The sequence below is a fragment of the Empidonax traillii genome, unplaced genomic scaffold (genome assembly GCF_003031625.1).
Source record: "Empidonax traillii isolate 1590-97213 ecotype Southwest subspecies unplaced genomic scaffold, ASM303162v1 scaffold15:size5535645, whole genome shotgun sequence".
Classification (NCBI taxonomy): domain Eukaryota; kingdom Metazoa; phylum Chordata; class Aves; order Passeriformes; family Tyrannidae; genus Empidonax; species Empidonax traillii.
This window is the reverse complement of record NW_020955208.1, coordinates 3,286,104-3,312,456: the sequence shown is the minus strand read 5'-3', so window position 1 is coordinate 3,312,456 and position 26,353 is coordinate 3,286,104. Positions and strand designations below refer to the sequence as shown.

At 40.5% G+C, this 26,353-nt stretch overlaps 1 protein-coding gene across 5 annotated transcripts in view; it reads left to right on the top strand.

Annotated features, from left to right (window-relative positions):
* Positions 1 to 26,353, top strand: part of LOC114062486 (BEN domain-containing protein 5-like) — an 892,614-nt gene that overhangs the window by 544,339 nt on the left and 321,922 nt on the right. For 3 of the 5 annotated variants that reach the window (XM_027893954.1, XM_027893946.1, XM_027893982.1), the window contains 3 exons: positions 2,093 to 2,241; positions 7,308 to 7,521; positions 11,356 to 11,554. The exons of 1 other annotated variant lie outside the window; for it this stretch is intronic. In XM_027893954.1, the coding sequence (XP_027749755.1) occupies positions 2,093 to 2,241; positions 7,308 to 7,521; positions 11,356 to 11,516 (524 nt within the window). In that variant the 3' untranslated portion in view covers positions 11,517 to 11,554. Of the gene's footprint in view, positions 1 to 2,092; positions 2,242 to 7,307; positions 7,522 to 11,355; positions 11,555 to 26,353 lie in introns of those variants that run through there. One more of the 5 variants, XM_027893971.1, reaches the window with a different exon arrangement.

The following is a 26,353-nucleotide window of genomic DNA, read 5'->3' as shown; positions in this document are numbered from 1 at the left end:
GTGACTGCTAAGCAAGCAGTAGAGCCTGAGTTACAGCCGAGGTTTTCTGAGCTTGTGGTTATTGTGGACTTTAATCGGCTCTTTTTTGTTGGGGAAACTCCGGAAACCAAATTGCAGCTGTGTCGATGTATGACTATAAACAAAACAGTGAAAGACTCTTAAATAGCAACTAGTAGAAGTGTTTAAACTGAAATAAATGTTTCCTGCTAGGAAGAAGGTGGTTGTACTTAGGTGTCTTCCTCAAAACGACTTTCAAAGTATAAGAAGATTCAAAATAGCCCTTTGTTGAAGAATGTTTTCTTAAAGTAACAGCTAAAAGTTGACTTCTTAAGGTCACACTGGCAATTACATCCCTGCATCTGCTTGTTCAGGTGTGCCCGTGCTGTGGGAAGGCTTTGGGTGCCTGAATCAGTGTAGGTCTTTCCCCCAGTCCGAATCAGTCCAGCAGCCTCAAATTTAGGAAGCTTAGTTTGTCTTGGCCGTACCACTGTATACTCCCGACAGTGGAGGTGCTTCCTAAGGTTACAGTGAAATTATAATGCAGACGGGATGTTCTTGTGACTTCCCTGTGTGTGCCATGCTTGCACTGGGGCTGCCTCTTAAGACACTTTAGTTGGTGGCACTGCAGCGTAGGGTTGGCTGAGTTGCCAAGACAACTTTTAGTCGTTGCTGAGCGTTGAGTGGCAGCCAGCTGAGAACATTTAGCTGGGTATGTAGGTGTAGAATAAGCTATAGGATAAATGTCAAATGCTGACAACGGAGGAAGCGCTGCTATCACTGTGTAATAATCCCTAAATGAAACTGCACAAAGTAGGAGGAATGAATGCTGTGCTTGTTCCAGGCACAGGAACTATTTAAGATCCGTGACTAAGGCAGGAGTTGTGGTGCCAGCGTGACTTGCAGAGTGAGATCAATTCAGGGTTTGGTCTTTGTGCACAAACACAGGAGGGACCCTGAGGGGTGACTGTGACCTGCTGATTGAGTTGTCCTTTGTTGAAGATGTCAGGGTTGGGCTGCACAGTGGGGCAGTGCTCTCAGCACCTGCCTGGTACGATACAGCACTTAAAAGTGTGTGAGTTTATCCTTGGAGCTCTTGGACGTGGCACATTCCCCTGGTGCCCAGGGTCTGAGCTGGCAACTTTGCTGTGTTACCGAGCCACCGCCCCTGCCTGGAACCTCAGTGACTGCTGGAGCTGCTCGTGATCCTAGAGACAGACATCAAGGGACGAGGATAGGCTTGGGGCCATAGCCTAGACATCTGGTGGAGCCACTGCAATGAATGGAATCATGAAATCCAGTTAATTCAAGTTATTTTAGTTTGTGCTTCTTTCTTTTTAGGAATATTTTAAAAATTTGATCTGAAAAAGAAAAGTCAATGACTGACAAGATAATTATCCTCATTTGAAGCCTCAAATACATGCTTAGTAGTATTCCATTGTTTAATCTGTGCATAATTTTTGTTGATGACATTAAAAATAAAAATCAGTGTTGGATGGATTGGACAATCACAATTCTAATTTATGTGGGGTTTTTAAACCTTGGATACTCTTTCTGTGCATGATACTTTAGCTTAAGTAACCTGTTTCCTTTATAGCGTTTCTGTAGATCCTTACTATTTTTTATACACCTCTATTATATCTAAAGATATTTGAAAAATTTCTATAGAATTTGTGGTTCTATGTGGATAATTTATGTAATTATCACAGTAAATTATGTAGGTTTCCATGCAACTATATAGCAATTCTTATTTGAAGAATTACTATTGTTGCTTTTGGTTTATAACTTCAGTGTCATTTTAGCATAATTTCCTTAGTGTGCATTGAAGAAATATTACCCATATCTGTAATTGTCCTTATGCTTTAAGAATAAAGTTAAACATTTAAATTAAAATTAAACATTTTAATGTTTATAAAGCAGAGATACTTATCCTGCTTTTATTTATTGATGTTCAGAAGTAGGATTTTGGTTTAGATTGCTTCTAACTTTAAAGTGAACGTGACTAATGTGTTATTTTATGCTAACCATGGGTGATGAAGGGATTGATTTCATGTTCTCTGGGATAGCAGACAGCTCTCTTTTCTTAACTGTCTAGGACCTGCCGTTGAGGTTGAAAAAGTAAAACCTGAATCAGTTGAGCCTGAACCTGAGGTACAGAAGACCTTCAATGAGGAGGCAAATACATCAACGTACTTTCCTGCCCCTGTTCCGGTAATGGACAAGTATATTCTCGAGAATGGAAAGGTATATTATCTTAAATATAGCATGAATAATTTGCAAATGTCCATCAGGTGATGTTCTTGTGGAATTTTCATGATCTTGGGCGTTTTGCACAGTTATAGCTTATAGAAGCTTCCTCAGTTTTCGTGAAGGTGTGCTGTGATGCCGAGAAAAACTGAAGTTACACAAATGTGAACAGCATGGAAAAATATCCTCAGTGATGAGGGCACTGAATGCTGCGCAACACAAGGACTGTAGTTATTAAATATGCACACACAAGCAAATTGACATTGTCTTCAATTGGTGACATCCATAAATACATCAAATATTGAGCAAAGTCAGTAACCCTCATTATAAAGTTACATTAGTCTAACCAAAATACTTTTTCCTGAATGGTTTTTAATGTTTGTAATGTGCTGTAGTCATATTGCAGACAAGCCCTCACATTTGGGTTGGAGTCCAGGAGGTAATTATGAACCCTGGAATGGAATGGGCTCCCTTGAACCCGGTAGGAGGATTGACACTGAGTTGAGCTGCTGTGGTGCTACTTTCCAGATACTCTTATAAAGTTGATGAAGTACCATCTAGCTCTAGTTTGCCAGACCCTGACTGAAAGCTTTTCAGACTTCAGGGTGTTTAACACGCTCATTTACCTAGGCCTGTTTTTATAGCTGTCGCCATGATTATTAAATCAACATTAAGCTTCTTGTACAAAACTATATGTCCTTCAGAAATGCCTATGCAGGTCCTGTATCTATATCTATATCTATATGCATTTGGAACTATAGTCTGAGAACCTTTAAGGAGGAAGCATCCATTCCAGCTTTGCCATACAGTGGAATTACTGATGGAGTAGCATGAAATACTGCCTTTTCAGATTTGTGTTGAGAGTGATTGCACAATTGTCTGTCCTTCCTGAAGATGAATTCAACATAATTGTTGAGGACAGAATGCATGTAGAAAATAGTAGAATCTTGGCAGTTTGACAGGTATTTGCTTCAGATAACTTTCCTTGCCTAATATATTTAAATATGTCATTTGCTTGTATATTTTGTGTATATTTGTGCAATGAACACTTAGGGTATATTACTGTGCGAGTTTGGTTTACCTCCTTCTCTTCCACTTAAGTTCTGTGGGATAGGGCACGTCCTTTAGTATTTGTATCCAGTTTTTCCTGCACCTTTTTTTTCATCTGTCAGCTTCTTGGCACTTCTGTTGCTGAAGTTTCCTCTGTCTTTACAGATATTAATATCTGTTTGGTTTTCTTTTTGTAATTTTGATCCTTGGTTTGCCTGTTTACTGAGGCTACGGCCAGCTCAGATGCCAGAAATGTGAACTGATAATGTATTTAGAGTGTTGGAGGGTGGTTTTCTTCAGTTTTCCTTACGTATGGCTTTATTTCATTATTCCTTTATTGACATGTACCACTAGAGTAGCTGAAATACTTTTTTACAAATCTTGCCCTTTGTGGCATCAGATTTGATCTGAGTGGGATTCTTTCAAAGCAGATAAGTCTCTTCCCTCCAGAGGGAGAAAAGACTTACTGAAAAGGAGCCCATTGGCATTCATTTAAAGAAAAGAAAGGAGAAGGAAAAAAAAAAGAGATCATCTTCTGAGACACATTTTAGATCTATTGCAGACGTTAGCACAGTTCCAGTGGTGAGCATTGCTTTGAATTTGCTGTTGTCTGTGTTGCATTGTGCTTGAAGGTTGATCCTGCAGTTGCTGGAATTGGGAGTAAATTTCCCATAGATTTCATCAAGCCAAGAGTCCGGCCCATGGGGCAACTCTTCCCGCAAGAAGGAAACGTCTTCTGAATCTGGAGTACAGTAAACTTCCCGTAGCTTTGGGATTAATAGGAAACAGTACCGGGCCTGTTGCACAGAGAGGTAAACTGAGACATGGACAGATGAAATTCCTTACCATAACAGTGCTAGAAATAGAAAAAGAGAGACGTGAGATTTCCGTGGCTGTGGCTGTCTGTCACATAGTTGTTGTTACCATAGGTGTTTCAAACCAGCAATAATTTTTTTAGTAAGTGAAGCATGTTCAAAGAAGAGGTGATCTGTCTAAACCATAAATATTAAAAATGCTTCCTGTAACTTGTCCTTTTCTTTTAAGTAACTTCAAGCTAATGAATAATGTAGTAGCCTAAGCGACTAAATAATCTTTCGCAAAGGCAAACCCTAATTTTGGCAGAGAGCAATCAGATTTTTGATCAAATACAGCGGTCTCTACAACTAATGTAGTACAGACATTCCAAAATTTGGTGTGTCACAACGTTCCTAATCTTAGCTATTTTCTAAGTAACTTATAGTTGTTTATCCAGATAACTTCTCCAAGATCAAACAAGAACTAACTGAATTGTGAGCACAGCTCTGCTCACTCCTGATTGAAGTTGTCTTACAAAATATGTAGAGAGCACCAAAAGAGTGTGAACTTTTTTAAAAGCACTTAGGAAGAGGCTCAACAACAGAGAAGGGAAAGAAAAAGAGGGTGTTGGTGTCGTGGTTATTACTAGTTTAATTTATGTCCATTACAAGATCTAAATACCATGCAGACTTGTGAAAAGCTTCTTAGAATCCCTTTAGTGTAGAAGATTCTGCAGGAAAGGCAGCTTGCTTTATGGTTTTATGCTTTGAGGAAGGTAGAATTTTCATTTGCTTTTTATAACATAGCTGGTAGCCAAACCATTCATACTGCTCTGTTTAAGTTTTTAAAACAACTAGTTGCTTTTGAAGGATACCGTCGTAATAAAAAATTTCTTGGGGTTATAGCCCTTATTAATAATTAAAGCCGGTTTCCATTTAAAGGAAAAATGGTATCTGGCTGAATACAGGCAGTAAAATTATGGGTATATAAAATTTTACAGTAGCTTTGTCCAATTTTCATTGCATTTAATGGGACTGATGTGATACTGTTCAGATCTGTATGGGTAGCAGGCACAGTTTATGGAAAGCCACATGAAAGGAGTAAAAACACAGAAAACGAAGGGCAGAATTAAGGGAAATGGAGTTTCCTGATGCACTTTTGCAATAGGATTTTGTTCACAGGATTTTTTTTTTAATTGTGAAGTGGCAGTAAGTTTTTATTAAAGTGTTACAGGAAGGACCTCCACTGGACCAGATCTAATGAAAGCTAGATTTTGGATATACAGCAGTCTAATTGATACATATTTTTGGTATGTTGCACTTTTACAGATTATCTGAAAGTAAGTGCAGTGAACTCTGATCAGCAGTTGGGATGCCTTGATCACGCCTTAGCTTGTTATGGATGGTGAGCAAGTGTGTGTCCCACTGAATGAAGTTCATCACCATGTGAACAAAGCTTCTGTGTGCAGAGGTAGTTCAGGGGTCTGCACTGTACTCCAGGAACTGCAGTATAGACATACCAGGTACAAAATACTCTGGTTCCACACAGGGCCAGCACGTGCACCCTGGCTGCACTTGTGTCAGACCTGCGCTGGTTACCTGGGGAGTTGTTTCCTCGCTGTTGCTGCACGGGGTCCTGACTGTCAGGACCAACAACTCAAACATACAGAGGGGCATCCTAAGGACAGTACTCAGATTCTTGTCCTGCACTGATCTTAAGACTGGAGCGCTGGGAATCGTGTGGTAGAGACACAGAGTAGCCCTGTGGGAGTCAGCCCAGCACAGTCAGGGCTGAGCAAGACTAATAAGCAAAACTAGACTTGAGCATCTTCCTTTTGGAGACTCCACAAAAGCTTCACAATGCATTTCCCAGTAGCCATATGTAAGACTCCAGCACGTGAGCTACAAGCTCACCAAAGGGCTTTTACTTGAAAAATGTACAAGGCTCCAACAGTATCCACCCTCTGGATTATTAAGAAGAGCTTTCGGTTCTTTTAATGCCTTAAGAGAGAGCAGAGGAGGAAAGCTGCACACATTTTCTCTTTTACTGGTAAACTTCAGAAAATAAGAGTGCTTGGCAAAAGTTTAAAGGGTAAGAGTCTAACAAAGTAAAGCATTCCACAAAGCATTGACTCAGCACATGCTGACCCATCAACTTCACAAAATCCCGCCCATCTGGTCCTAAGTTACCCAAAATATTGGAAAAGGAGATCAGGAGAAAAAGAAGGAAAGAAAGAGAGAAAAAGGGACAGCTACCACCCCTGGATCCCCATGGTTGTTCAAACCCTCTATCTCCTGGACTCCTGTAGAGGGATCTAGGCTGGATTTGCTTGACTGACAGCTGCTCCAGGGTTGCCTCATGAGTCTCACAGGGGTTGGGGTGTGGAACAGGGCATCACCTCACCTTCCCGAAATTTGACCTGTCCCTCCCCACACAACACACCACCTGAGTCATTCCAAGCCAGTAATTAATATAATAATCCAGTGTTTTTCACCATATTATCCTGCTTTACTACTTCAGTGAAATATCTCTACTTCCCATGGTTTGGATAATGGGAAGTTTGGATAATGTTGCAGCAGCGGGTCATTGCCTAACCACAAAAGAATACTCATCTGGTACATTGATTGCTCATGATAGACACACTTCCTGATAGAATTGGAAGCTTTACAGAGCTTCCAAACTCTCTTGGTTTATGTTGAAATTGGAGCTCTCAAAATCCCTTCTCCCCTTTCAGTTACTCTAAATAATCAAGCTGAATTTTACCAACAGGTGCAGGATATGACTTAGGAAGTAGTTCCCTCTTTACTGCCTCTGAAATATGCTTTGGGTAAAGTCTGTTTCAGTTGAAGGGAAGTGTTTCATCTTGCTCCTGAATTAGGCTGGTGCAACTGCTTGGTTTATATGCTGTGCATAACTTTATAATACTGGATGTGTTCACTGTTTCCTTCTTCGATCTCTGTTCCTGACCACAGTCTTTCAGGAGACAGGTTACGTGGGGGGGGGAAAAGTAGTGATGGCAAAAAGGAACTATATTATATATAGAGGTTGACTTGAACTCCCTGAGCCACAAAGTTGGAGAAATTTCAGAGTTAGGCAAAGTGGATTTGTTCAGCCCTAATTACTGTTATTATAGTACCTAATATTAATGTTCCTACAGCACTTGGATACTGTTGTGTGCTACATACCATAGATAAGTTGTTATTATTACTACCTTCTAGGTCCATCTTGGCAGTGGAATTTGGGTAGATGAGGAGAAATGGCACCAGCTGCAAGTAACACAAGGAGATTCAAAGTATACAAAAAATCTAGCGGTTATGATTTGGGGAACAGATGTTCTCAAGAACAGAAGTGTCACAGGAGTTGCAACCAAAAAAAAGAAAGATGCCGTTCCCAAGCCACCTCTCTCACCTCACAAATTAAGCATTGTCAGAGGTAGGTTATTTGAAAACTTTTGCTTCCTGCTTTGGAGTTTAACCATTAATCACTGAGTTGAAAGATGCTTCTTTTCAGCTCATTTAAAATTAACTGATTAAAAACTGTAATTCAGAACTGCTATTGCATTGTGAAGTGCATACATACCCAGGACAAGTCAAACACATTGCAATAGCTGTGCACAGTGCAGGCCTTCACAGCTGAAGAGTTGTACATTGACTTCAGCAAGGTTGGAGGGGATCACCATTGCAGGGCAGGACTCTCAACCTGGAGAACAACATGTTGTTCTAGAATTCATTTATAACACAATGATTTATTTTTTTTTAAATGCATATATTCCTTTTAACAAGACCAAGAGTAGCCTTACCGCATTCTTTCATCCAGAATATAACCAGCTCTGGCATGAGGCACAGAAACCATTATAGCTGTGACTATAAAATACGTGTACCTTCAAAGGCAAGAAAGTATAGCTTTACCCTTTTAAGTGAAGGAAATGGAAATAGTAAAAATTAATTGCTGCACTTGAATTGGAATTTGGACAGGAAGTGTAAATCGCTGACCTCATCTGGCAGGGAAAATTGCAATGACACTTTCAGTAACAAGCCTGAGTCCATGTATGTAGTACTTGGAGAGAGAGAAGGCCTTTTCCCTTACTTAAAATGAATGGTGAATTTCAGTCCCTTTGTATCATTGTGCCTGTGTTGCATCATTTCTGTCTCTCTTGGTATTTCAGGCTTCTTTTTAAGTCAGAACTGAGTTGGTTCCTCACGAAATACATACTGAAATTGGATTTTTAGGTTTTGTGTCCATACGAAATTGCAGTAGGGCTGAAAGAAATCTCCCTTTGATTGAGATTCATTATTCTGCATTTCCTGTTCTTAGTTGCTGTGTGCTCTTAACTGTGACCTTGTTAAGAGGTGGTGTTGTAATCTGCCTTGCAAGTACCACGTTTTGGAGTAAGGAATACGATTCCTCTTTGAGTGTGTGCGTGTGTCTGTGTTGTGTGGGGAAAAATTGAAAACCTACCTTTGTACTGTCATCTTTCTTAGTTTGTAAGAAACGAGTAAAAGACGTGGATTCTTTTTGCTAATCTGCTTCAGGAATATATGTGGAAGTGGAAGCTGTTCCATGCTGATTTTGTAGTTCTAGCTGGGGTCTTCAGGTGCAATCCTTACCCCTGTAGCTGAGTGTTGATGTCCTGGCCACGTAAGGAATCCACTCTGTGGCGGTGGCTGCCCTTGGCTCTAAGTGGAGACAGAATTGGTCACCCAGATGCACACTTACAAGCACACAGTAAAAAGGGGTTATTTTTCACTGGCCCTTTGCAAAACGTTTTCTAGTTTCCCTGTTGCTCCTCAACACTGCTGGTGAGGTTGCTTCTGTAAGAATTTCGTCTTCTACTTCTGTCAGGGCCACTCTGTGTTGCTTGAGCCATTTAAATGACAACTTCCTTCTAACTCCCTTTGTTTTGACTATGGAGAGTTTGGGAGTATGCTCCAACAGGTACATGGTGAGAGGCAGATGAGGCCCTTCCTTTCTTCTCTTCCGTACCTTTACACTCACCAGCAGTTCAGCTCTTCCCTATTTCCTCATTTTTCTGTGTTTTCTGTCATACTTTTGCTTTCAGCCTCAGCCCTCATTTGAATGCTGTTACATGCCCTGGTTTTCCATGTTCCTCTTTCCAGTGTTTCTTTCACCTTGTCTTTGATTCCCATTTTGTTAGACCCAAGCCTGTACAATCTCCTCTTGGACCAGTTAAACTGCATGGCCAGTGTTTTAGGTGACAGGCTTCCTGTATTAGTGGGACTGGGTAGCTCATAACCACGAGTCTCCATGTTGTCGTGTCCTTTGCATTTGCGTCAGTGGTAGCAGGACTTGCCCCACCGTGGAGAAGAAAACCAAGCAAAAAAATGACCAGCAAGTGGAAAAATAGGTGAAGTGCGAGGAAGGTCAGGTTTCCATAGCCAGTGATTTGGATCAGGCATGACAGAAAGAAGTGAAAGTCCTTGTTAGTCTTTGGGGTCTACTTGAATCTTTGGTCCGTTCAGCAATACAAAGGGGTGTCTGTATGTTCCTCTGAAGCCAAAAGACAAGGAGCAGAACCCCCAAATTGCTCTTTGGAGCTCCTAGGCCAGCATCCTTATACAAGTACTAAACTACTACTGCACCCCCTCATAGAAATGGAAGAGATGGAAGAAGAAAAACTGTGATGATCACAGATCACTCTGGGTCACACTGACTTGGAATATTACAGCTGATGAACAAGTTCAGTCAAGTGATTCTTTGCTTGACGTTGTGGCTAAACAGTTAACACAGCCCGTCTCTCACTGGGAGGGAGTTCACCTTACGAGGTGTATCCACCACAACCTGGGAGTGTTCCCGAGGTTGTTGCAGGGCAAGCTTGTGACCTGCAAACACACTGGGTTTCTTCAGATTCTCAGTGACGTGCCTCTTCTTAGGTGTTGCATTTCTAACCACAGTTTACTGGTGATCAGCATTTCAGCTGTCAGGCCGTGCGCCAATTAATTTCACTTATTTTATATTCAGTACATCTTACAACATAAAATTCACATTGCTTTAGATATTCTCATCATTCTGTGGACACAGACTAACTTATTTAAAATAGGTTTTTGAACGACAGCATTAGCTGTTAATGTGTCTGATATCTCTATAGCTTCTTAAAAATCCCCACTGTGTAGTATGTAATAAAGAAATGATAAAAAGTATGATGCATGAGCACTGTTATAAACCTTGTTAATGCAAAATAACCTTTTATAAAACTTCTCAGAGGTTTCCAAATGAACTACAAGGCATGCATAGTACTTAATTTTCATAACTTTTTAATATGGTGCATTAGAAATGTTGTAAACCATGTTAATTAGGCAATAATCTCTATGGCTTTCTGTATATGAAGCAATAAACGGTTAGTGGAATAGATCACTAGGCAAAGCAGAACAGAGTTGGTTTGACCAATCTGGGAAGGCTACACACAAGAATACATCATTCTGGTTATGAAAACAAAAAACGAACCCTCAAACCTGCCTTTCACTAAGGAGTTGTGTGTATAGCACCACTTGAGATTTCAGTAACCTCTGCAGGATTCTGGCACCAAACTACCAACTCTGTGAGGAAAAATTGTCTCAACTTTCACTGCCCTGATGGCCTTTGCAGTTATTACTATTGCTTGCTTTTTTTATTCCAATTAAGTTCACAAAATGTGTTGTTCAAAGAGCAAGGAGATGGCCCTTGTCCTGAATAATCTACTAATAAAAGCAAAATATGCCCAGGAAGAGGGCATCCGATAAAGACACAGGCATTAAAGAATGTGGGGCAGATTTAAAAGTAAAACAAATGGGTTAAAGTGTTCTCCTTTACTGGTTACTGCTTCTCTTCCTGACCAGTATTGTTTGCATACTCTCCTGAAGGTGTGAAGGTAGGAGTGGCTCACGGGGAACTGTAGATAACAACAGTTCTGGTGAGACAGTTCACCTGGGAAAAGACTAAATCTGCTGTGCAGATACAGGAAAAATACAAGAGTTTAACAGTCAAGACTGACACTTTAAAAGGTTGGGTTTAGCCTTGTTTCTGTATAGAAAGCCTATTAATGTAGTCACAGCATAACTGGAAGTTTGTCATGCCAAAGATTCAAGCCTGGTGAAAAATGCTGACTTTACCAAGATAGCCAGTGAATCAAGGAAAGCTTCTCTTGCCTTGCAACAAATATATACCGTGGTTACTCAGTGCTGTCTCTGTTGTGTAGTTAGCCCAACTCAGGGCTCTAGTATTTTCTAAAAATATCCTAATGACTCTTTCTTTTTTTTTTTTTCTCCTCAGAATGTTTGTATGATAGAATAGCACAAGAAACTGTGGATGAAACTGAAATTGCACAGAGACTCTCCAAAGTCAACAAGTACATCTGTGAAAAAATCATGGATATCAATAAATCATGTAAAAATGAAGAAAGGAGGGAAATTGCAAAGTACAATTTGCAATAAATTTTGGATTTTTAATAAAGTCTTAGTGTTTTACTTAAGTGTTGTTTTTTGATTTGTGTGGCGTTTTTGCCGGTGGCAGAAGCGGACTCGAAGCGTTGCTCTCTTCCTATCGCTGATTCATTTTTCGAGCGGTTCTGTCATGGTGTAAACTGCTTTTTAAATAATGTAAGATATGTTGTAAGTTCACTCACAATGAAAAATGAATTTTCAAAGGTTTTTTCCAACGGGTTGCAGTTTGTTACCTGCAGTTCTGTATGAAGGTTGTAATTCTGCAAACACCAACCCATTTGGCCTGCGTTTAGTTTTACTGGAGTTAGCGGATCTAAGCTGCAGGAAAGATCTGCTTAGAAGAAGGAACTGTACAAAATCCACTTTGCTATTGAAAAGGGGTTTATTGTATTTTAATCAGTGTTTTTCTGAACTGAAATTTTAATCGTTTGTTTTTAGAAATCTTTGTTTCGATCTCTAACAATATATTTGGTCAAAACCACAAAAAGAACTCTTCTTTTTCACTTATTATCTTGTAGGTAGATCACCATTGCCGTCATAGTTAAAAAAAAATACAACCAATAAACAACAAAGAACTCCAAGCTGTAAGTTGTAAAATCATGATAATTTATTTTAATAAATAAATCTAAAAGCAGTTCTTTTTCAGGCACCAAGACATTTTTCAGATTTCTGGTTGTGGTACAAAGCTCTTCAGTGTGTCCATATTACTGTTCTTGAAATACTCTCTTTTTAATGTATTTGTATTTTCAAACAATTTAAAAGTTGCCACACTTGTGGCAAGATTATGTACAATAGAAAATTTATTACCATTTTGTCTGGGTCCATAATTTAACAGTGGACGCTTTTAGTACGAATTTAAATTAAAAATAAAAATAATTTTCTACATTGAAGTTAGACTTGCAGTGCAAAGTTCTGAAGAATAATTTGTCATTTGAATTTTATCGTCTGTAAGTAGAAGAAAATAGCCTGAAGTCTTTTCTCATTAAGGATTTAGAGATAACTTAAGATCTGCCTTGATGAATTTTTAGGATTTGTTATATTAGTGATATTGGTTAACTTTTAATGTATTTTACACATACGGATGTGATTATTTACCTTTCAGGCTCCTGTTCCTGAGTATCAGCATTTGTTTCTTTTCTACCACTGCAATTCTGCTTTCTGTAGTCTTGAAAGACTTCCTATTTCCCATCATCTTCCTGTAGCACTGGTTTGTAGTCATGTGAAACCTATTTCAGTGTCCTGTAAATGGAGATAATTTGGAAAGGAACAGGCTGCCAGGGAAGTGGTGGACCCACCATCCCTTCAGGTATTGAAATGGTGGGTCGATGTGGCTCCTGGGGACGTGGTTTAGTGGTGGAATTGGCAGTGCTGGGTTAATAGTTGGACTTGATGGTCTTAAAGGTATTTTCTGACCTAAATGATTCTGTAATTCTTTGAAGGGCTGGGGTGGGTGGAAGCAAAAGGGGAGAGGAGAGGAGAAGGCATGCTAGAACTGCAGTGCCTTTTTTGGAATAGATGGAGAGTAACACCAGGGTGTTTCTTCCTGTACATCACCTACACTTCAATAATGTCTTAATTCAGGGTGTATTTGTTTTATGCTTTTCTAAAGTCCAGCTTCCTGATTGCCCTGTGCCAATCTAATGCCATGCTGCCAAACAGGTACACCCCACTTTCACTGCTCCCTGTCCCTGCATTCCCGTCCCTTCCCTTACACCGGTGGTTGTGATTGCACAGATGAGTCAGATCTCACTGATTTCCAAGGTTTGTTTCATAAGAGCTGGTGCCAAAAAAATGCATCCAGGGAGCTTTCATGGCAAGGGACAGGAAGAGCAGGAGTGTCTTTTTACAGTGTCTTATGCGTGCCCTGAAATTGCATTTAAGAGCCTAGCTTGTCTCCTGTTAGTATCAAAAGTGTTCTTAGGTAGTGTTTAATAAAGTGCATAAATGTTTATGCTTCCTAATTTGGGATGCTAAATAGCAAATTAGTGTTTATAATGTCAGTGCATGTATCCCTTTATTAATTAAAGAACAAAATAGAGATAACATTCAAGAAACATTTAAACAGCAAGTTCCCACTTTTCAAGCAGACTTGTGAATTTATTTTTTTTTAATGATACTAAGGCACTTTTTTTTTTAAAAGGCATGCTAGTTTTGGGGAAAATGTTCATAATTTCCTCAGTCTTTTATGGCTTTAGTACTAATGTGTTTCCATTGTAACAGATTCTTTAATGAGAAGATCATGCTGTACTTCTTAGAAGATAAGCCTATTTGAGACAGCATTTTATGAAAAGCAGATTAGAATTTAATTAGTTAGGACTCCAGCCTGGCCCCAAAAATCAGAGGTGGTAATCCTTTCTGCAAAACCAGCATCATCTTTCGAAGGCTCCTCCTTGACAGACTTGTCCCATCAGATGTTAATGCTGCATATTGCTGAAGAGTTTAAATGTTCTCCTTGGGGAAGGTATCGTGGAAGTCTTCATTAATCTGTTTTCATGGAGTTTTTATCAGCCAAGGTCGTTTTTTTTTTTGTCAGAGTTCGGCAGAGGTGTTTGGGTGGCACAAAAAAAGTTCACTTCCTTCGAAGCGAAATGTCACTGGGGGCTAATAAATGTGTCCTTTGGACTGGGCAGCTGGCATTTAATGTCAGCATCACCTGAAGCCTTGTTGAGTTATGTTGAAGGAACAGGACATAGTGAAGGTAAAACACCTCTTTATTGTATAGTAACTTGAACTGAATCTGTGGATTGCTGTAAATAGGTTTTTGCCAATAATAAGCCATTTTTGCACCCTGTGATTGAATGGCATCCTGGGGGGCTCTGCAGTGGGTAACGTGAATAACATCTTTACACTTTTGTTTGGTCATTACTCCTGTCTTTCCCCCACCATGGACCAGTGTGAAGATCCTACGAGTCCTTCCCAGTGTGTGTGTTTCAAAGTAGGGAAAGAAGCTACAGTTACTTGTTCCGGCAAATACCCAGGAAAAGTAGGAACTTTAATGGAGTGTGCTTTTCTGCACTGCAAATACTGAGGTATAAATTAACTGTGAATCTAATTTCATTTTCCTATACTGCATTTATGGCTAGGGCTCTTCTTGTTGGTACATTAATTCTTCCATAATTGTGCTGCCTGTACACAGTTTGCATTGTTCATAATGCATCTGCCATAGGAAACTTTGTGGGAAAGAGCACCTACTAACTTTTTCCTACTCTATCTGAACTTCATATCTGTACATCATGGGAAACGGGAGAGAATTTTGACGTAAAATGAAGTAGGTTTTATTGCACCCTGTAATGCCCCTCGTTCATCATTCTAAGGTTTGTGCTGTGCCATTACCTCATACTGTAAACCTGGATTTGTAAGGATCAGAAAAACAGATTTAAGAGGAAGTGACTTTGTGCTGAGAGATCAATGCATGCTGTTTACTTTTTTCTAATCAAAGAAGGAAGAAGGTATTACTGTTATAAGAATAATCTGATCTTCTGTTGCCACACATTGCTGCTGTAATTTGTGATATTCATGACCTGATCTATATTAAAATGCCTCTGGCACACTTGCAAGGAAGCAAGATTAGAGTTAACAAAAAGGACTTTATTTTCTATTAATGATTTTATAAGGGATATGAGCTATGATATTAAAGGAAAGAATCCTACCAGGGACTTTTAATACCTGAGTCAAGATGTCTCGCAACTCAAAAAATGAAAGCTAGTATTTATGAGAGAGGAAAAACATTGTTAGTTTCTGCTGTTCAGAACAGGTTTGGATTTAGTGACGCTTGATAAAGGTGGGAGTTTTGGTTTGGGTTTTTTTGTTTGGTTTTTTTTTTTTTTTGAACAACCAGACTAAAGTATTTATTTAGTTATGTGCAAGCTGAACTCCAAGTAGGAAATTTAAGGTTGCACTTGTTAACTCTTGAGCATGACTGTCAAAAGCAGGTACATCGTCCCTGCCGGAGGTCAGTTCTTTGCACTCTACCTTTGATGTCGTATCTGATAGATTACTTCGATGCTGCTTTGTTGTCTTAAGCAGAGATTATTGTCCTCTTGAAAGCTTTAAGCAGCAATAAATTGAACTTTTTGGGATTTAGTGAAATTGTAAAGATAATTCTACTTTTGAAAATTCAAGCTAAGTGCAGGTGAGTGTTAAAATGACACAGTCTTGATGCAGAACCTCAAAGGAGTGGGAATTTTCTAAACTGGGAACATTCTGTATTAGCTGTAGCTTCACTGTGCATTAGCTGTGTTCGTAGCTCTTGAGAAACCCAAATGTGGCCAGAGAGGGAAGGCAAGGCCGTGTCACATGGAACTGTGCTGAGGATTGTTCCAATATTCCATCTGTTTGGGGTGAGAATAACCACTCTTCAGAAGGAGACAAAGAGGCAGAATGAGGTGGTTGTTTCCTCCACGCTCTTGAGAACATTTGTCATTCTGTGCGTGCCTTTAGTCCCAGATTGATGAAGTCATAACATCAATTGCTCAGACTTTATTGGTGTCATTTTTTTCATCGTAACAGTGTGGAACTGTGAAGTGATTCATACACCACCGAGGCAATAAAAATGTTATGAAGTGCAATCATTGCATGTTTCATGCTCAATAGCTAATTTTTAATTTCACCATCTTGGACATTTCTTTCATCCCCTCGGGGTTCCTAAATAGGAAAGGAGACTCATTTGGACTTGGAAAACAGGAAGAGTGATTCAAAAAGAAATTAATTTACGTGGTTGTTCATTTGTTTTACTTTTGCAATTATTTCTGCTGTTTGTGTCTGAACTATAATTTTCATTCCATGCGTCACATGCCCACTTGTTCAGTTCTGCAGTGAAATCACAGTCCTGTGGTTGTGACATCATTTGTTTACCATAAAGAGGAAAATACCTCACCTGTGGCATCATATGAAGTTGCATTTTGGCTGGATCAGAACAAAGCTGAAAGTGGGGCTGGGGGGAGAAGAGGAAGCTGGGCCTAAAGGGTTTTTTTTCTGTGCTGCCTTCTGGCTAGAAAACTTCTTCCTACAGAGGAAATCATTTCCTCCACATTTAACAGAATATCAACTTTATGTTCCTTGTTTATTGATAGTAAAACCTTAATGGAACTGAAGTCTTTATGAATATATATGTTTATTGTATCGGGCTACTGACTTTCATGCTAAATTTTGGTCTTTAGTGATTTGAAATTAAAGAGTCACAGGAAATGTCCTGAACCACCGCAGAGAGGGGTAGGCTGGGGGTGACTTATCTTTTATTGTACTATAACAATTGCTAAAAGTCCTTTACAGTTAGCATGAGCTTTCATGCTTTTGGAGTGGAGAAGGATGCAGGTTTCATGGGATAGGCTGATCATCAGAAGTACTGGCTGAGAGCATCCTTTGCTGTTCACCCTGCTGAGCGTGGAGGATGTACTGGGACAGCAGCAGAGGGAATCTGCCTTGATGGCTCCATATCACGCTGGTACCAGCCCCTTCCACAGGGGAGACAGATGGTAAAACTTACATAGGAGAGTTTCATATTCTTTCTTTCATGGGAGAGTTTAATATTCTTTTTTTAATACTCAAATATGTCTTTAATGTCTTCCCAAGTGTTTATATAACTCTTACTGAATTGTAGTTTAGCTTAAAAAAAAAAATGTACTTTCATGTGTCTTTCATTTTTCTTGTATTAACAGAGTATCAGTTTTATGGGAGTTTTCTTTCTCCTTATTTAAGTTGGAGTATTTAACCCATTGATATCTGAAAAAAGTCCATTTGGACATTTTGGATTTGTGAGCCAGATGAACTATGGTTTTCCCTTTCCACGTGTAATCCTCTGCAGGATTTATGGAAGTACCCTTAGAGAATAATTCTCAAAATGTGTGGGAAAGGAGGTAGATGGAGCAAAGCATCTGCCTCCACATTAATGTTCTGTGCTTTCATTTCTTTAAGAGTCTTAGATTATGAGAAACTAAAACTCTGTAAAGTAGGATTTTGCATTTTTTTTGTCCTGCATTGTATATTAAAATTCTTTGACACTTGCTGGTTTCTTTGCATTTGCAGGGACACTTTCATCTTCCAGGACCGAGTTCTGCATTTCACTGTAAATCCTTACAGGAATAAGCAATTGAGGGTGTAGAATTTGGGGCTGAGCAAGGCTGAAGTTGATGTAACATCATCTCTGCTTTGGAAGACAGTGCAAGGAGCCACCCTCCTAGCTAGGATAGGGAAGGACAGCCCTAGAGTGTTGTCTTTTCTTTAGGTATTATCCCCTAATACAACAAAGGTTGTTATTGCCACACTGTTAAACGTGCAACTTCCACTCTGTGACTTTCCTAAACTTGTAAGGGAGCTGAGATCCACAGAGCCACAGCCAAATGTGGAGGAGGACCCTACTCCTGATGGTGCAGGAAGCCAAGGAAGAGCTTGTAGAGGGGTCACATAGGCCTTTCACCTTTACACAGGGAATTAGCATGTGCAGTTCAGATGAAGCCAGTAGCCAAACAGCAAAATCTCAAGCAGTTTTAACTGGCATTTCAATCAGTGAGACATTTTATTAATCAAAAATGTCCAATCACTCTTAACCTGCCTGGAATTTAACCTTTAATAAGTAGCATAATCAGCATTTTCTTCTGCAGCCAGGGACCTCTATCTCGTGTACTTACACAGCTGTATGAGTACAGATGTGATGTACTGTTGTTCTGTATAAATTATCTATTCCATGTAAGTCCACACCTCAACAATGTTCTTCTTGTTACCCAACCCTGCCTGTTTTCCTGGTCTTCCTTTTTCATTGCTGTTACCTCTGCAAATGGGAGTCTGTCCTCAGTGCTTGCCTTAGAGGAGTGAGGCAGGAGTGTTCCACGATTCCTGCCTTGCAGATTGTCAGCAGGGTTCTGAAGTGAAATACCTGCTTGTTAGTCCTGGAGATAAGCGACACAGAGCTGGAGCATTTCCTTGGGAGATCTGGTAGTGCTGCTGTCACTGTAAGGTAGACTTTGCTATTCAGGGACTTCACAGAGCAGCGTTTTCTTTTTCTTCTTGCCCCGCCAAAGCACAGATTGTAGCAAAGAAAGTTTTACTCTTATATGAAGGTCTCAATGTGGTAATATGGAACGAGTAAATCTTTCAGCCAGTATCTCTTCAAAATATTTATTTCTGAAAAAAGAGGTTCCCCTGCTTTTCCAGACACTCAGTAGCCTGGAAGTTCCCCACCCAATTGCATCACTGAGGTGAGTGGTGGGAAACGGGCACTTTGACGGATTATACTGATCTATGACTTTATTATGCCTTCTGCTACTTCCTTTTCCCACTCAGTGTATGAAAAACAGTCACCTGTTGAGCACGGGAAGAAAGAACCATTTCAGGATTCTGTGATTCTTGGGAAGGACATTTTTAGCTGTGCGGTTGCAGACCTAAAGGTGTGCAGGCTGTGGTGCATCTGCTGGTGGGCTGTCCGAGGAGCTGGTGTGGCTCCTGCAGAACACATCAGGAAACTTCTCTCAGTTCCTCCTCTGAGGAGTAACTTTAGCTGGACCACAGCAAGGCTGCTCAGAAAAACAGTCTTGAAAAACCATCAAAGTGTTGAATCCACCTTTTCCTTGAGTAGTTTATTCCAGTGGTTAGTTATCGTCGCTGCTCAACTTGTGCCTTACTTCTCTGTGAATTTTTCCGTGTCAGCTTCTTATTCCCGGTTCTTGATTTGTCTGTCTTAATGTCTTCCCTCAGTATTTCTCCAGCTCATGAACACCTTGATAGGCTGAGTGCCTTCAGTCTCCTACTACACATCTTCTAGGTCATGACTCATTTTTGTAATATTTTTCCTCTATGTCTACCCAAATTCATTTTAGTTTTATGGAATTACTCTCTATGGAGGAATTCTTGATATTCACTGTCATATTTGGTTTAGTTAATGTGATACAGTCTTGTGTTTTAGGACTCATGTCACTTAGAATATCATAAACAATAGTAATTGCGTTTTGGGGGGCAACCTTAATTTACTTTTGTAGAAAAAAAACCTGATGTTTAATTGGTTCTTAACCAATATTGTATTAAGTATAGCTCTGTCCTGAAAATAATGTTCTTCAAATGAGTGTTTATGTTTAATACACTTTCCTCTTTGACCTGGTGCTTTACCCGTGCCTGAGATGAGGCAGAGCACGTTGTTCCTGCTTGCCAAACTGCTTATTCAGGTACTCACAGCTCAGCCAGGCAGGTGGGTGATGGTGTGGAATTGGGCTCCAAAGAGCAGGATATTCACAGAAAATAGGACGCTGAGGTAATACAACTTAGAAGAAAGGGAAGCCACAGCCATTTTACTACAGCAAAATCCATCTTAGAGAGTTTTCTTGGTTGAGGATGCCAATGGATTGCCATAGAGTGGTGAAGAGACATTACCATTATGTTGTGATATATTCTCATAATCAGGTAGGGTATCCTTAGAAAGAGATATCAACTTTTATGGAATTATTTCAGTTTGGAGCCTCCAGCCAAATCCCATAACGGAATCAGACCTGATGGAAGAGCTGCTATACATCAGCCCTTGCTGTGTCTACTATGATAAATTAAAGATTGCTTTGGATAGGACTTACATATATTTTTTTTGACCATTCCTGCTAAATGATTAATATCCTCTCTTAACCTCAGAGGTAAGATGAGGAACTGCCAAGTTCCTCCACTGAGATGGTTTAATGAAAATTGTTCTTTGCCAGAATTTTGAAGGTCAAAACCGGCTTAAATATGTAAACAGACATTCCATCAAGGTAAAGCAAAAAAACTTGCAATTAATCTTTTTTTAAGAAGTCGCTTCCTTCCTTTGAGAATTTCAAACAGTGCCAGACAAGGTTCTTCTAAATTTCCTTCATCATCTCCCTGAAGATTCCCTGTTAATTAACTTAGTCATTTATAAATGTTATGAAATCACGTTATTGACTTATTTCTATTTGTAAAGGCACCAGGAAATTTGTGTACTGCACCTTTTGAAAAGTAATTAATGTTTCACTCCTAAATGCCTATTGATATTTTTGTGTTTCATATTGATTTGAAATTAATATCTCTGCCAGTTTAAAGCTCCCATGCTGGTTTGTCCAGCTTTCAAAGAATGGGCAGGACAGCATCGCTGAGCTGATCCAGTTAAAATGATGGCCTCGAGAAAAAAAATACTTGCAAAGTTCTGCTCAGTCTGGGCTTCCTCCCTCTCTGGGGCTGATGGAAGGTGGCCCTTTCCCACGTGATTTGGGAGGGGTTGTGTAGGTTTTGACTGACTAGAGGCTTAATGATGGGAGGAGTAAGATCAGAACAGTTCAAGTACGTGTTGTAATACTGAGGGCAGAAACAAGTTGATTCTCTCACGATGCTGTCCCGATGCTGCAGCATTATTAAACACTCTGTGCAAGGCCTTGGGGATGTTTTGCAGGGTTATGGGTGGTGCACAAGTTGCTCTCGTGGTCTCCTTGCTTACCTGACTAATCCAATTTCCTGTTCTGGAGGTCAGGAAGAACCTGTACCCGAGAGGTTTCACCTTTGTGGTGCAAGATGTTGTGGGATTTTCATCCTCTTTAGGTTGGGGATTTGCTTCTCATCAATACCTGACCTGTGGTGGGAAACACAGAGCAACACTGGATCCACTCCCAAAGGCAGCTGAGCAGCTGGTCAGGCTGCAGAGTTTGGTACATCCACTCATGGGTGAGTTTCTCCCCAGGTGGTACATTGTGAGAAGTTCCTTTACGCCACTCTTCAGTGACCCTGCATGGCACATTCCTTTCCTTGAACAGAGGAATATAGAGGTAGTTGTGCAGAAGTCTGTCATCTTTTATTGCTGGATAACAAACTCTTTTCTGGTCTGGGAAACAAACTTTAGTGGAACATTTTTAGCAGAAGGGTGTCTTGTTGGCCAGTTGACCTCTACTCTGCATATGAGAATTACCTCTTTGTACTGTCAGGAACCCCCCAAATGTAATTACTGGAAGAATCAGATACAGTGTGATTAAAGGAATTCATATTTGTTATTCAAGGGTTTTCTCTGGATTAAATACTTCAGCAAAATTTCAGTAACCGGTGACCTCTTTTGAGAAGTGACTCATTGCATTTTAAAGGCTTTATAACCAAGTCATCCCTTCTTGTCAGAGACATGGAAGATGAATAGATCAGTCTTGCCTGCGATTTCCAGTCTCAGGGGAAGTCCCTTTTCACTGCCTGTGGTGATGCTCAGCTGCATCACCGCTTTTAATTGCCTCCAGGCTCCTGCAGGACTTTGTGTGTCCCCTCTGGCATGACCTACATCCTTGCAGAACCACGAATCCCTCGGCACTGGTTAGTGGAGTCTAAGCTCAGGACAGAAAGTCCTGTTGTTGCTAATCCCAAACTGTCTCCCAGTGCTGTAAGCTATGTGCCAATCTCTCTCTTGTTTTCCTAAATTCATCTGGCATTATTTTGCCTGTTGAAGGATGCAAATGAATTTTCTCTGTTAAAGATGATGGCAGAAAAGGTGAGTGCTGTCTGGAGCGTTATGGATACCGGGTGTGTTATTACACTGAAAACCAGAGAGGGATGTATTAACAAGAGCACAGCTACCTTATCAAATCAGGAGTTCACACATCATGATATGTATGTATTTTTTCTTGAAAGAGGGAATAAACAGTGGAACAATCATTCCAGCTGTAGCCTGAACTGCACTGCTGCAGGTCAAATCAAACTGTATCAATGTGTCAGGTAGGTCAGTTTAATTTGGAAGGCTTGGGTTAGTGGAGGAATAAGATGATGGTCCTTCAGGTGAATTAAAGTAAACATTACAGTCTGTTGTGGAAAGGAAGCATTTGTAGAATATAAGGAAGCATTTATACAACATAAGATCATCTTATTCATTTTGGATAGTTCTCCAAGAACGTCTTTTCCACCCTCCTGTAGCACTGGAAGTGTCTGGACCTGCTGCTGGACTTCATGACATGGGATTGAAGTTGCTGGCCCTGTAACTGTCGAAGGCTCAGTATTACACAGGTTAATCTCTTTTAATTTTGCTTTTTCTACATGTAATGGTAGATAAACTGAGAACTTTATTCTCCGGGACTTGCTTATTTTGTTTCCCCCCACCCAGCTTCCAGGTGAATTTACTCATGAGCAGCGCATGTCTGTCTTTTCTTGAGCACATGTTGCTGACAAGTTTGAGCAGCTTTTTTTGTGTGTGTCTTAGAGGAGTTTATGAGAGATCATACCCACTCTACCTTTGCTAGGCTGACCTGTCTTAAACTGTGCTTGGGAAATACACTCACCTATTCGTCTGCTGTTGTCCTGCTCAGCTCCTCCTGTACTTGTCTGATCTTCCTCGATCAGTGATGCTTTTGTGCTGAGTTTTATCTGGGGTGCTAACAGTACGTTATACAGTGACATTATCTTTCTGGAAGTGCCTTTCTCTAGAAATATCTTCTGTGCTCTTCATGGCTTTGTCATGCTGAGGGCTCATAATTCAGCAGTGATCAGTGGATCTGCTGAGGTTGTTATCCTTCGAGTTAATGCATACCAGACTTCCTATCACTGGAGGAACCTACTGTCAAACTTAATCTCACCTCCATTATTCCACTTCTGAAAGTCATCTTGAGGGATCTCTACTTCCCATCTGATATTTCTCTGCTGCTACATCAGACTGATTTTACCTTCCAGTATGGTGCCATTTGTACATCTCTCTAGGGTCTGTCCTTAACCAGTGCATATGTGAAAACTGCCTTTGCTTTTATGTGGATTTGTACCCATCCTGAAGCTCTTTGTAAACATTTAATGAAGCCTCAGATTGTCCCAGTGAGGCAGGTATTTTCCTGTCAGTAAAGGAGTGATAGTGCTCAGAAACAGGGAGCTGGTGACTTGTTCAGCATCATGCCTTGAGTCAGAAATGAGCTCTGATGACTTAATCCCAAGTCCTCTGCTCTGAAAGTCAAATAACAATGTATGCATCTTAGAAAGGAAGCTATCCAAAGGCTTGTATAAAATGGGGCATATGTCAGTGAAAACTTGAGGCTGGGATCTGGAAAGCCATCGGGAAGATAAATTTAATGGGAACTGAGTTTTCCAAGCTCTTGGGTAGCTTCAAATAGTGAAGTCTAGATATTTTAGGCACTGATAATTTGATAGCTATTCTTTCTTGGGGTACAGTACCTGTACTTTTCTTGGGTATTGGAATACCATGCTGAGCTTCACCATTGTTTTTCTTTATGTATTCTTTAAAGATGAGTAGCTCATGTACATAATGCTAGTAGCTGATAGTACACAATGCCACTCTCATCTGTAATTGCTGTTTTAGGGGCACTTACCTTGAGGACTTAGGCAAGATTCGTTTTGAACTTCCAGACTCTTGAATTACATGTGTAATATGTCTGGAAAAAAACCCCACCAGATGTCCAAGTTGGTCCCTGATGCACCCAGTTCTGTTTGTCGTCGTTGTGTTTATTGTGCAGATTAATCTCTGTGCATGGAGTGATTGTGAGCTTAAGTAATAATGTGGAGTGAAATCTCCTAAGTAACCGAGTTACAGGGAGCGCATTCCTGAGAAAGTGAATGCTAAGCTTTGCATCCGGCTGTGTAACATGGCACCTCCCTTGTAGTTTGGATTAGTATAATTCCCTCTGCTGCCTCAGCACCGCCTTGACTTGCTTCACTTTCTCCAGGATCCAAAACACGCATCGTGTTCCCACAGAAGTTGCTACTTTGGGATTTGCACACAGTTTTACCTGTCTGTCCTCTGCCTCTGAGCCAGGGAGAAAGCACTCCAACTGTAAGCTTCTTAACTTATAAAAAAAAATTAAAAAATTAAAAAATTGTGGAAATTACCTTTTTGTTTGTTTTGGATACAGGGTAAGACTATCCCAGTTGTGTGCAAAGGTTGAGAATAGCGTTTAGCCCCAGATAGGATAATCTTTTGATGACAAAGGTTCAAATTTGCAATTAAATTGCTGCAGCTTAGCAAATCACAACTTTGTGGAACTGTTTCTGTGTGAGAGCATTTGGGCTACAGCAACTGCAAACCTAAAGCCCTTCTCTGTGAGCCAACAGAAATCAAACTAACTTCAGGGTTTTGCTGTGGAAGTGCACGTGTGGGGTTACTGTGGCTGCCAGCACATGGCCAAGACAGGAATCTGTGGGTGAGGTGGATACCAAGGGTTGGAGTGAATTGTGTTACCCTCTTTCCACTGGGGAAAAAAAGGACTTTATTTCCTCATTTCCCGCCATTTCATTGAAACCAGAATAACCCCAAATTAGCTTGTTTGCAGGAGTTTCCTTTTAAACAGAGTCACTGACCTGTGCTTGTTCACAGGTCCTAGGGCAACAAAAATCTAAATGAGAGTGCACCTTTTGTTTCTCAGCTCTCTGGATCAAATTCCAAAGACTGTGATCTAATCCTGAAGCCCCAGGTCTGGGGATCTTGTTGCATTCCCTAATCTCTGCATGTTCTGTGTTATTCTGTGGCCGCCCAGCCCAGCCCTTGGCGTGGGACACGGTGCAGGGCCACACTGAGTTCCTATTAAAGGCAATGGGAACCTTTCCAGTGGGTCCCAAACCGAGCCTACAGGGAAGGAATCTGCCCTCTGCACAGGAGCAGCCCTACTGCTCGAGCTCAGAGCAGACACAGCGGGGCTGAGGTGGCCTTGAGAGGAAGTTTCTTTGGTGAGATGTCCTAGTATGGTGTGTTTGCATAGCTGGGCACGGTAAAGAGGATTTCTTGGGAGCAGCTTTTAATCTTCGCCGATGTGGAGCGCAAACACTGTTCTGACATCAATCATGCTAATGACACGTGTGTACACAGGGTAACAATCACCTTTTAAATATGGGAATCACAAATACGTGCTGACAGGAAAATATATTTAAGCAGTTTTCAGTGTGTGCCGTAATAAGTAAAGCAGTCATTGTATTCCACGGAGCTGCATGCTTTAAATGCCTAACAAAAAAAAAAAAAACCAAACCCAACAACCCAAAGTGAATCACAGTAATAGAAAAGGAAGTGTTTACATCTCTCAAAACATTCTGTACAATAATCGTTCCTTCTTTATAAATTTGATTTCAGCAAATTTGAATCCAAATGAGATGAAGTTTGAAACATAAGCTTTCATGGTAAGGTACAATTTGGTGTGTAATCTTTTGCAGGTGGCTGTTATTCGTTTATTATTTGTATTTCCATATTGCTTAGCAACCCCAGTCCTGGACCAGGACCTCGCTGCTGTAAGTGCTCTGCTAACATCAGTGGAATGGATGGTTGCTGCCTTGGAGAATGCACTGTCTTGTAGTGAAGCCAAAAGCAAACTAATGGTTTCTCATTCTGTCCTCTCCGAATGAGAAAAGATGAAGGCCGGCTGATATTTAGCTGTGGGATTATGAGTATGACTCTTAAATTACTGAATCAACACAAATATTTGGGGCCCTGTCAAGCATGCAGGCTCAAGTGTGTGTAGTTTTCCCAGGTTTTGTGTCCTGATGGCCAAAATGGGGAGTGCAGCCTCCGAGAGCGAGGTGCAGGCAGGATTGCTGCTCTCTGGATAACCATTTGCTGACAGAGCTGCTCATGCGAGCAAATAACTACTCATGCTTTGCACATCCCTGCAATTAAAGAGGAACAGCCTACCCTGCATTGTTAAGTACTTACTAATACCTTCCCTGTGAGTGGCACAGCACCTGTATCTTCAGACAATCAACACACACCACGCTGCACGCATTTACCAGGCAAGTTATGTAAGTCAACATTTGCGAATCCGTATCCGAGTCCTCATTTAACCTCTTAAGTAGGAACGTCCTGATGTTTCAAGGGTTTGCAGAAGGCAAAGTAATACCTTCATCTGAGAGCTGGAAAGTTGGAAAAAGTAGGCTAACTTTTAGTCTCCAAGTCCTTT